This window comes from Sceloporus undulatus, unplaced genomic scaffold, assembly GCF_019175285.1.
Source record: "Sceloporus undulatus isolate JIND9_A2432 ecotype Alabama unplaced genomic scaffold, SceUnd_v1.1 scaffold_15, whole genome shotgun sequence".
NCBI classification, from domain to species: domain Eukaryota; kingdom Metazoa; phylum Chordata; class Lepidosauria; order Squamata; family Phrynosomatidae; genus Sceloporus; species Sceloporus undulatus.
This window is the reverse complement of record NW_024802937.1, coordinates 631,334-643,628: the sequence shown is the minus strand read 5'-3', so window position 1 is coordinate 643,628 and position 12,295 is coordinate 631,334. Positions and strand designations below refer to the sequence as shown.

The window sequence follows — 12,295 nt, the reverse complement described above, 5'->3', positions numbered from 1 at the left end:
CTAATACATGGTATTGTCACATAATGGCATAAATACACATTATACCAATACAGTACATTGAATTAATACATTCTATGTTTATTTACACAGATCAAGTTTCTGACACACAATTCAATGACTATTTTTACTTGGAGAAGATCACAATGGAGTAAGTTATTATTAAATTGCTTATAACGGCTCCAATTGTTAAACGTTAAACTTGAGTGGACACTGATTAGGTCCCACATTGGGAGAAAAATACAATATAAATTGAATAAATAATTAAGAGTTTTTAAAAAGTGACAGAAGCTATACACGAAGGAAATGGACCTAACAGATACGTGATTTTGTTTTTAATGAAACCATACCCAATTGCCACCCACTGTTTTTAAAAAATCAACTTTGCTTTTAAATAGTTCCCCAAGAAGCACTCACTAACCTTGCATCCTTTCTCTGGATCAAGACCCCAGAAGTTTTCTTCACAGAGTTCACACTTTTCCCCTTCAGTATGAGGAGGACAAATGCATTCCCCAGAATCTTCATCACAAGCATCGAGTGTATGAGTGCAATTACAAGCTACAAGGTAAAAAGAAAAATGAAACAAGCAGCTTCTTTTGCAACTACTGTCAGATTGAGAGAATGTACTATTTTCACTTTTAGCTAAGATAGTAACCAAGTCATCACCTTAAAACAGTTCCTGCCCTTCTTTTCCAGTGTCTTGATAGACACAACAAGAAACTCTACTGTGGCCACACACAACAAAATGTTCTTGCAAGTAGCTACACAACTCAACCTGCCACCTGACTGCTCTCTTCTATTTTTTCCACTGCATTTTCCTTCATCTTACTCACTTCTTGTATCTTTCACCTAATTTCATAATGGGAAAAACAAAGGCAAAGCACAGAAATGTTAACTTTTGGGCCACAAACTTCAAAATGACCCCATCCTGAATTACCAGTTTACAATGACTGATAACTATTTTTGTTAAAAAAAAAAAAAGGGTGGGGTACACTGGTTTGGTTCCTTGTTAGTTCCTAAATAGAGCAAACCAACTGAATCAAACTTGACCCACCATTAAACAACTGATTCAATGGGTCCATTCTTGTAAGGATTAATCAAAAGGATTCAGGCTACAGCACCTATGTCATAACACATCAATCAACAGTAAAAACAATGTTATTCCCTAAAAGCAACCACTTCCAGTCTTAGAGTTATTGACAGGGCTTTCTCTGTAGCAGAGCCCCAAGTGTGGAACTCTCTCCCAATGGATGTCATGCTGGTTCCATCACTCATGAATTTCCACTGGGCAGTGAAAACTGTGCTATTTTCTTGGCCTTTGAATCTTTAAAATTAAAGGTGTTCTTTGTGGTAGATTTTTTCTTGTTTTAGAACTGTTTTTAAAGAGACATTTGAAGTGCTTTAGTTGGTTTTTAGTTATTTATTTGATGTTTTTAACTGTTTTTATCCATTGTGCATGGTCTTAGAGACCCAGTGGGTTAGGAAAGGATAGATGAATGCCTTAAACAAATAATATCTAAGCAGTCCTTAGCCCAAATGACAAAAGAAAAAACTGGCACAGGAACCATTTCCATCAGCCCAAATCTTTATTCAAACAGTGAAATTAATTGGATTCCCATTTCAGACAAAAGTCCATCAGAAATGCTTTGATACTGCTTGGCTGACCCAGCTTTGAAAATATGTGCTAAACAGCCCCCCAGCTGACCTTTCCTGTGGTGTAACATAAAGCACTTTTTGAAAGAAAATCCATGCCATTTAAGAAACTGCCATGACCAGATTATGTGCTGTATCTTACGTGTGCAACCACCATCCTGGAATGCATAAAAACCATGAGCGCAACGATCACACTTCTCCCCAGCCACTCCTGGCACACAGCGACACTGTCCTTCATCATTACAATCCTCAGCAACTGAGCCAGCTTTACTGCAATTGCAGGGAAGACAGCCAAGTCCTGTACTTAAGCCATAATATCCAAACTGTTAGACAGAAAAGAAAAGCATTTCAGCTGTATTTCAGAGTTCACTAAAACAAAAATAGGTCATTGCTCTTGTTTTCTATTTTATCGCTGTATGCAATCCACTCCTGCTGCTTGGCTTGCATAAACATGGCACAGCTCTCTTTGGCAGCCTACTGGGAAAGGGGATTCATTCCACAATTTTTCCCAGCACAGAACTGTTGATTGCTATAGAGTCCCTCAGAAATCTTGAGAGAATATTCAGGAAAGAAAAACACTCTGATGTTAAAAGTCCTACTAGTAACTATCAAAGGTTGGATGTATTCCAACATCCAGATTATTTCTGGACAATATTGTTAAATGCTAGAGGCTGCAAACTTAAAATTTCACTTTTATTTTTTCTTATTCCATTTTTATTATTATGCATAGCTATTGTTGTTCAGCAAACCAAATACTAATCCCTGGAACTTCTGGGAGGCTTAAAAAGATGATTTACCATCCTTGAAAAATGCTTTCTCAGGAATTTCTTACCATTCCAGCATTAACTCTCTTGATGGTGGTAGCCATGTTTGGCATAAAGAGCCAGCTTTGCCCCATCTAGCCTGGTAAGAAAACCCTATCCCCGAAAGCCCTGAAATATAGGTTTTTAAGTCAAGTTGCTGTGCAATCTTGAAATGCAAGAAGACTAGTAATAGCATTGAGATATAGGTTCATTTATCCTCTTTTTTCCCATTAATTCTGATTTTGCATTTGACTTACATTTTCTTCATTTGAAATCTCCCCCACCCTCCACTGTAATAATAAATTCATGTTGTGTTGAATAGATTGTTGATTTTTGTCTTGTTTGTATTTATTGAACTGGTTTCTAAAAAAATAAGTTCTTATCTTCCCACTTCCCCCTGCAAATGTCATGTACTTTGCTAATTAAGTTAAGATTCATTCTTAGACACTATGGATATAGTCAATTGCACAAAAATAGTATATAAATGAAATGCAACAGTAAAATCATGCACATGGTATCAGGTTTTTTATTTCTTACCAAACACTTATCACATCTTTGTCCCACCACGTTCATTTTGCATTGGCATAGACCAGTCTCATGATGGCAGATGCTGGAAACAGAGCTGTTCATATTACACTTGCAAGCTTATGTGTAAAAAAAAAAAAAAACCAGAAATAAAAAAGCAAAAGATTACCAATTGTGACATGGAGCTATTGTAAATAACGTTTTCTTTGCATAAGAGCTAAGATTCTATTCTCCATGTTTCTACAGTCCTGCCATCAATAGTTTCAATTATTGTCTTCAGGCTTTAAAAAAGTAAAAGCCACGTACCAAAACTCAAAACACTCTATGAGCTCTACATAAACACTTCCAAGGACAGTGAACTGTTTTCAGACTATATGTTCCCAACTCTTCTTACTTAGGTATTTGTTACATTTATATGCTGCTCTTCCTCCAGAAAGTTCAAGGCCCTTTAAATTGCTTTCTTCATCCACATGTCACCCTAAAAATAACTACATGAGGTAGACATAGTGAAAGTGACTAGACTAAGGTTTCTTGGGGACAAAGCAGACAGACTAAAAGGAGTAGACTGAGACTGCTCTGGCCCTGATCACACCGAGATTGTGGCAAAGAGATGGTCCGCTCCAAAGCAGGCCACCGCCGTGATCCCAAATGAGCTGCCAGCAGGAGTGGCTTTTTGCCGGTGGCTTCGGGCCACTTTAGGTAGCCTCAGGCCAGCTTCCAACCACATCAGAGGTGTGTGTCATCTAAACATCATGCTCCTGAAGTGGCTGGAAGCTGCTCTATTTGGCCCATCTGTTTTAGGCCTTGGGGAAGACCACAACCTAAATCACTTAAGAAACAGTCCAACTCTGTAATCAGTATACTTCTTAAACAACATGAGACAAATCTTCTATCACACTACACAAGTCTAAATACTCCTGCCTCATTATCAGAAACAAGTTTGACTGTATTGATAATCGTTTCCACAACGGATGAGGTCTGAACCTAAGACTTCAACCCAAAGATTTCTCTAAAACATTGCCAAAACATATCACTATAGTTTTTAGTGTTAAGGTACCAATCTATTAATTTTATTTATTGATTCATGTTATGTACCCCAATGTATGTAATTTTAGTAAAAGACATTCAACAGTAAACAAGTCTCCTTTATATACAAGAATCCTACATCAGTTAATTAAACAAGACCAACTCACCATGGCAATCTTTGTTGATCACAGCATCCCCATAATAACCATCAGCACACCTTTCACAGTGATGTCCAACAGTATTACCAGTACACTTTAGGCACTCTCCTGTGATCGAGTTGCAATAGCCATCTTCCATCATATCTACATTACCATTGCAGTCACAAGGTATACATGATTGTCCTGGGACCAAAGGATCACCATAGTACCCATTTGCACATCTGTACAACAGATTGGAAATTTAATCAAATTGCATCAAAGTAGAGCTCCACATTATTTATTTATCCCACCTTTCTCCCTGTATGTGACACAAAGTGGTTCACAATATATGTTTAAAAAAGCAGTTAAAATAATAGATAATAAAAAGGTTAAACAGCAATTTAATAAGCAACCATATTACAAACTTTAATTTAAAACAGTTTAAAAGGTAGTTAGTTAAAAGATAAAATAATGATAAAAATACAGCACCCTCTAGGGCAACTTTTAGGGGCATGGAAAGCTGCGGCAAGGAGACATACATGAACACATTCTCTCCATCAGTTTGGCAGCTGCTTCTAAACATTTGGTGTATAGTGGGCTCTTGGTATTCTCTGGGCTTGGGTTCCAGGACCCCAGTGGATACCAAAATCTGTGGATGCTCAAGTCTCATTTATACAATGGGGCGGTAAAAAGGTGTCCCTAATATAAGATGGCAAAATCAACCTTTGCTTTTTGGAATTTATATGTTTTTAAAATATTTCCAAGCCAGTGCTTTGAAAATCCATGGTTGAATCCACAGATAAAGAATCCATGGATACAGAGGGCCAACTGTATTTGTTCCAGGGACTTGTAAGCCCCATCAATCAAGAATCAACTAAACTGAGCTATATGCAAAGGGAACTTGCATCACCTTTGAGACTAACCATGCAAAAGATGTTGTAGTGTAAAAGATTTTGTAGACTTGGGAGTTTATCACATGTAATTTTCACATCAAACCGGACACAGGACGGGTTTGGGCTAGAACAGGTTAAAACTGATTTTACCGCATGCAAAATTGCTGCTGTGCTGCTGTCCAACCATCACCCATCCTTCAGCAGTGCTTTAGCAGCCAATTTTGATACTATGGAAGCTTTCTGTAGTAGCAATATCAGCTGCTAGAGCACTGCTGGGGGACGGGCGATGGTCGGATGGCGGGACAGCAGCAATTTTGTGTGTGGTAAAATCAGTTTAAACCTGTCCAAGCCCGATCCCGTCCCGTGCCTGGGTTAGTGTGAAAATTACATGTGATAAACTCTTTGGTCTACTCAGATGCACCAGGCAGACCAAGCAGACCAAGTCTATAAAAGCTTATACTATAACTTCTTTCACACAGTTTGTCTCAAAGGATCTACAAGATCCCTTTGCATACTAACATGGCTGTGTCTCTAAATTTAGCTGTCTTTCCTAGATTCAGCTATGAGACTTCACAAAGTAAGTATAGCATGCAAGAACAGTGCTCACCACCTCCCCCTCCAAATCACCAAGAAAGAGAAATATTCACCAAAGCAGCTTTCTAATCAACTTTCCTAATTTATGGCAAAGGATTATGTCACTGACAAAAGTAATGCAAATTTTGACAATGAATACTAAAATGGAGACGAGGCAGACATCAGGACAAGCAGCTTTGTAGTTATTTTCGTTACTGTAGATTCATACCTTTCACACTTGGATCCTGCATATCCAGGAGAACATTTATCACAGATAACTTCACCACTACTTTCCAAGTAACAGGTAGGACTGAAACTATAAATTATCACAGTATTTTATTAGCTATTTTACAGCTTTGTTTATTCTGTCTCAACAAAAAAAAATCTTAAAAAATATTAATTTCTCCAACAAATTAAAATGAAACATCAACAAGCAGAAAAATATAAAACCACCAGTAAAACAAGGGGAAACGTTTAAAAGACTTTAAAAGCACAAAAAACACTTAAAAGGCCACATTGTAAATATTCTTTTGGAACTATAATCTACATAGTTTAACAGCATATGCTTATCTATTTATTTCCAACATTCATAGGTCACTTTTCATTTTGAAAATTCCAAAATTGTTCACAATTTTTAAAAAGGTACAATGAAAAACTGATCAAAAGGATAAGATGTTTAAAAATAAAAATAAAAAGGAAAATCCAGAAAACCATTTTTATAAAAATCAGAGGCAACTGATAGTATAAACAATTGAGTTAATGGCTAGATAAATAGATAAATGGATACACCCAACACCGGGAGCCTACCTAATTTTAAGGGAGACTTACTAGCCTGTGGTACAATAAAGAGCATACCCATCTCCCCAAGAATGGAAGGATCAGGGTGGTCTATCCATTTGATCCATACATACATGTGGCATGAATATATCCACAAACTGATTTAATTATTAAAAACAATGATTGCAGTGTAATTGTCAGTGGCCCAAGGGGAAAATGCATCTAGTATTTACCCGAAGAAAGATACCAGATAATTTTCCTGAACAATCACTCCACTGTGCTGCATCACAAGCAATGTTTTGAACTTCAGAAAGATGCCATGTTTGAAAGGAGAGATACTTTTAGAAGAAACCAAATGGGCATGCCCAAGCCCTTCAGCATGCCTAGAGCAGGTTGCTGGATGCTAGCATTATCTTGCAGCTGGACAAGACCGAGCTTGAATTGATTTTATTCACATAAACAGTGTAACACTAGATGATTTTCTAATACTAGCAGTTTGAGACTGCCTTTTGAAGAAAAAGCCCTAAGGGCTACAACAGTATTCGGAAAAATATTGGAAAATTTCCAGCTGCTTATCATGGCCAAACAAGAGCTATCATTTCAGAAAGAATGTTTGTCGTGTTTTTACATCTTCCCACCAGATTGATTTTTCTCCATCTTCTCTCCTCTTTCTTCTTGGCCCCTGCTTTTTTCAAAAAACTGTAAATGTAATATGTGAGGTTTTCAATTATCAGCTTACTTGTTTGTAGGAGTTCTCAGTGGACAGGCACATGGCTGGCAATCCTCTGCTGTGCCCTTGGTGGGTGATCCATAGAACCCAGGCAGGCACTCATCACAAGAATGACCTGTAGTGTTGTGTTCACAAATCTATGAAACATACAAGGGAAGTTTTGTGTGGGTTTTTTGGGCTATGTGGCCATGTGATAGTGTACAAGAGAAGCTTCTGATACTCATATTGGGTGGAATATCATCATATGCAACATTAGGATTCAAAAGACAAACAGAAAGAAACAAAAAGCCCATTGACCATAGGATTTTCTAAGCCAGAAATAACAATGAATGGCCATGTCCTTAATGGTCCTGATGTATATATCTGGCCTCATGAATTAGCTGCATTACATAGATAGTGGAGTAAATCAGTTGTACTAATATTTGACAATGCCAACGGCACAAATAATTCAGAACATTTTCATTATATGGAAAAATTGCCTCAAAAGTGCAGATGTTAAATAGTACTTTACAATCGCAGAATAAATGCCATCAGCTAATTACGTTCCAACATTCTTCAGTTCAGAGCCATAGGAATTTTGCCACTGATCTGAATGGAAAAACTGTGGTTTTCTTCAGTTTTATATATAACTGTGTTTTATATTAGTTCTTCACTTAAGCCAGACATCTAATGTCTTTAACATGCACAAAAAGCAGGTTATACAAAGGTTACAGAAATGGAGTGGGTGTGCTTTTCTTTATTTCTTTGTGCATGTTTCAAAACTATCTCACTAACAAAGCTGTGTGTCTGTGTTTAGCTGGCTGTACACACACAAAGAGAAACACCCACATTCACAAAGGCTAGATAGTCATTAGGTCTCCTCCCATCCCAGTCCTTTCCCTTCTCTAGCCAACCTCCACTTTTCCATTTTCACCAGTCTTTCTCAACCTTCACCCAAATGCCCATTCAGTCTTTCCCTCCACTTATTCTCTTTCTTACCTTTAGCAAGAAGGAACAATTCATTCTACACACACACACACACACACAGCCTTTTAACTTTTTAAAAATCTTGGTGGCTCTTCACAGGGAAAGGATCACACAAAGCTTCCTAAATCCTTTCCAGCAAAAGGCATAAGTCAGTTCTTAATGCACTTTCATCTCTAAAGGAAGTTAGAGAAGTCTGCAGCCTAGTGACTGAAAAAAGTATTGCAGCCTAAAAGAATTAAATAAAAATTAATTAATTCATTAACTTCACAATATACATGCCTTTAGTATCCATGCCATTTTCCACACATCTAGGTTTCACTGCCTTAGAGCTACAGCAGAAATAGTCACACATGTGGATACACATTATCTTTTCTTATTGTAGATATGCTAGTATTAAATGAGCATAATATTTTCAGAAATGTAAATAAAAGGGGAGTTAATAGATAACTTACAAGACAAACACCATGAATATCACATTCTGTTGCATGACCATTGCAATCACATTGCAGGCAAATCCCTCCAAAGAGTATGCCATCTACTCGGTAGTACCCAGGAAGACAGGACTAATAAATAAATAAATAAATAAATAAATATTGTATACAAATAATTGTCAGAAATTTTTTCCTAGAGCACTTCATCCTGATTATTAGAATATTAAAAATAATAATAAATATAAACAGATTTTGAATTATACACTAACTCTAGTGATACAATGATATAAATTCATCTCTGAATTCAGTCCACAGAGTTAGATGACTACAAGTTTTATATGGCATAAGAAGTTGTTCAAGATACAGAAGTCTACAGTTCAGGGGGAAGGAATAAATACTTGCAGATTCTCCTGAACTGTAATGATCCTTAACAAGTTAACAGAAGCAATGATATGTGTTATGGAATTTAACAGCACATTGCACACAAACAATACACAAACCTCACAAACAAGAAAAGTGTATGTTTCTTTATTTACACCAACAAATGGAGGAGTAGGAAGATTTCATCCTGTTGTCCATGCTAGTAAAATAGTTTATATCTAAAGCCATATGAGTTTCTTGTTGATTGCTCTGTTCTCCTAATATTTGCGTAGCCAAAAAGGCTACAAGCTAAAAGATATCTCAGATGTGGCAACTCTACTGAAAAATGCTCACTTCCTGTAAGACGTAAGACTGTGGTAATTAGTGAAGTGTATTACTAGTAACTATGAGGTCCTTACTTTTTATTAGTCATGTCAAATTACCCTGTAATTTGCCATGGCTAAAGGTCCTCTCTATTTGACAATAGCTTCCCTATACCTGTTATCTATTTAGAGAGGCATCACAGCATATTCTTAAATTCTGGAACATGTATACCCTGAAATCTCACGGGTATTTAATCCACCACATCATTATCATCCTCAAACTAATAATACTAAACTGACAAACTGAGACAACAGGATATATGACAAGAATAGTGAAAAAGCAGCTTGTTGACTGTATGTTACCAACTGCCTTTTTGTAGCCTTAAAGGCCAGGATACGCTCCCCTAAATTTGAAAAAAGATTTATCATAAAAACTAATCCCAAAATAGCTCACATTATTGCAAACAAGCTCATAAATACAGTGATTTGGCCAGATTTCCCTCCCAAATACCCTGGATAGCAAATTTTGGAGTATAAATGAAACCTAAAGTGATGTCACATCACTTCTGGGTTACCTAAAATGCAGCAGCCCTGCCCACTTGAGGCCAGTACAGACTGGCATGAAAAGCCAGTTTCCAACCGGCTTGGGAACATGGTGTATTCATGACACACACACCCATGACCCCCAGAAGCCAGCTTCATGCTGCCCAGCTGCTCACATGGCAGCCAGCTTTGAGGTGCTCCAGTGGCACAGCATTTAGATATGTCCAGAGTGCCGTAAAGCTGCGGCAGTGCGGGAAAAGCTGGCTTTTTGCTGGCTCAAAAAGGAGCAGCATTTTGCCACTTCTTTTTGGGCTAGCAAAAGTGTATTGGAACTGTGGCTTGCAGTTGCCGCAGCCCCAATCCAGCTTTCTCAGGGGCAGCTTCAAGCTGCCCCATTGAGGTGGTCTGTTTCACCCCTAGGAAACACAAGGATGAAAACTAGACCACCCCCCTGGTACAATTGCCTACTCCAGTGTAAGGAGAAATTAAGATTTGTGTCAAACAGTGAAATATGCCCCTAATCATTTCCCATATTCCTTAATTAAACAAAGTAAATGCATGAGAGAGGTTATTCTTCTGTATGTAGAAAATATGCCAAAGTGATATAAACATTTTGAATGGAAAATCTTGTTTTGTCATTCTAGTTTTTAAAAAATTGCAAGCTAAAAGACAGCTTGGATGCAGCCAATTCTACTGAAAAATGCTCACTTGCTGTACACAAAATCTTGGCAAATTACCTCACAAGAAATCCCAGCATAACCTTGAGGACATTCACAATATTCTACATCTGCAGCTGAAGATGGATCTACAAGATTAGCATTTGCAGTGTCCAAAATGACAGAATCCAACCTGCAATGAAATAGTGTTAAAATACTTTCCACTTGAAACGTTCATTTTTAAAAAGCAAGAAAAAGAAAACAGTACAGTCACCCTCCATTTTTGCAGGGGACAAAAAGCCCACGGCATGTGTCGTCCTTCAAGCCAATGGGGCTTGAATGCCGGCAATTTTCTGTTTGCACTGGGGGAACCTGGAACAGATGCCCCGCAAAAATGGAGGGGCTACTGTAAATGAATCATGAAAGCAAAGTACCACAGAAAAAAACCCTAACCTTCTTTCTAATATTCTGACTTCACTAAAAACAATCTCATTAACATGACATTTCTGCAAAAATTTAGAAGTGACGGCTTTAAATACATGCTCAATATTGTACCGGGGGGTGGGGGGGTGACATTCCAGAATAAATGTGAGATTTGACCATATAACGTCTCATTGTTCCACACAGTTTAATGCAAAAGAATGATTAACAAAATATCACCTCATTAGAATTCAGAAGAACATACTTTCCAATTAAAAGTCCCCACTGGCCTGCTAAAAGAGACCCATCCCTCTTGCTCTACAAGTGCTCTTTTATAAATGAGCTGCTTTGTCAACACTCCATGTGACAGGCCAAGCCAATTTCTTTAAACCCCTGAGGCAAGGGCTCATTTGAATATGGGCTGTTCCTCTGCCCTGTTTTGTTTGTAACAGACAAAAGTCAATTCCTGGGCAAGGGTATGAGTAAACTACCACACAGGAAGGCCTTCAGGTTTTCCAAAGCAAGTTTCAATCATAGCCTCTGTGAACTGAATTATAACAAATGGCTTGTCTGCAGCATTCTGATAGCAAAAGTCAGTAATGTTAAAATATGATGCCTATACGTAATATTTTCAATCTTGCCTGTCAAAGTAACTTGTCACCATAGGTCTTTAAAAAGCAATGAGACAAAACAGCTGTGTAGGTGTTATTCATGATTTAGCATTCCATGCATGAGCCTCTGTAAGTGTGAGTAAAGTCTCAGGCGCTCTTTCCTCCTAGACAGCTTCCTCCTGTGACAAAGGCAGGAAGAGTAATAAACCGTGGTGGGATACAGACGGGCAGGGGAAGACGTCTTGGAGGTGTATTCTGCTGAATACGGAGCCTCCAGACCGCCCGCCCCGGGGGCGTGGCTCAGGTGTATGGGGCTTCCACATGGGGGGCAGTGAAGACGCCTCACCTGGGGCCGTTTCTGACCCGCAGTTTCCATACTGCCGCCTCGGAGGACGCCGCAAAGAGAGAGGCAGCTTCCTCACGGGCGGCCAAAAATGGGGCTTTTTTTTTTCTTTTGCTGGCTGACGGATGCGCAGCTGCGCAGCTCCGGCGCTCAGCACAGGCAGCAGAAAGCCTATGTGCACATTTAAAGCGCCCGGGCCCCTTTAAACTTTTTCCCCCGCCCTGCCCAAGAACAATGGTGGTCTCCTGCCAGCTGGTGATCAGCTGGTGTTGGCATCCTTGTCCACTTGCACGTTGCCAGTGTCACCAGCATCATGAATGCCTCCTCTCCTTTGGTCCCCGTGCTCTTGCTGAATCTGCAATGCACAGCCACAGTTGTCGCCGCTGCCACTGCTGTCCCCCTGCCATCCCCCATCACCTCCTTTGTACATATGTAAATATTTAAAGTTTTAGCGTTTTTTTATTTTTAGGTGAAAATGGCACAGGAATGTGTGTAGGGGTTCACTTTAAATTCCAAACTTTCCACGAT

At 38.7% G+C, this 12,295-nt stretch overlaps 1 protein-coding gene across 2 annotated transcripts in view; it reads right to left on the bottom strand.

Annotated features, from left to right (window-relative positions):
* LOC121917315 (laminin subunit alpha-1-like) overlaps positions 1–12,295 on the bottom strand; it is a 122,865-nt gene that overhangs the window by 55,320 nt on the left and 55,250 nt on the right. For both annotated transcript variants that reach the window (XM_042443166.1, XM_042443167.1), the window contains 8 exons: positions 10,475–10,586; positions 8,533–8,643; positions 7,124–7,251; positions 5,837–5,923; positions 4,172–4,383; positions 2,991–3,097; positions 1,793–1,973; positions 419–555 (listed from right to left, as the gene is read on the bottom strand). In XM_042443166.1, coding sequence (XP_042299100.1) covers positions 419–555; positions 1,793–1,973; positions 2,991–3,097; positions 4,172–4,383; positions 5,837–5,923; positions 7,124–7,251; positions 8,533–8,643; positions 10,475–10,586 — 1,075 coding nt within the window. The remainder of the gene's footprint in view (positions 1–418; positions 556–1,792; positions 1,974–2,990; positions 3,098–4,171; positions 4,384–5,836; positions 5,924–7,123; positions 7,252–8,532; positions 8,644–10,474; positions 10,587–12,295) is intronic.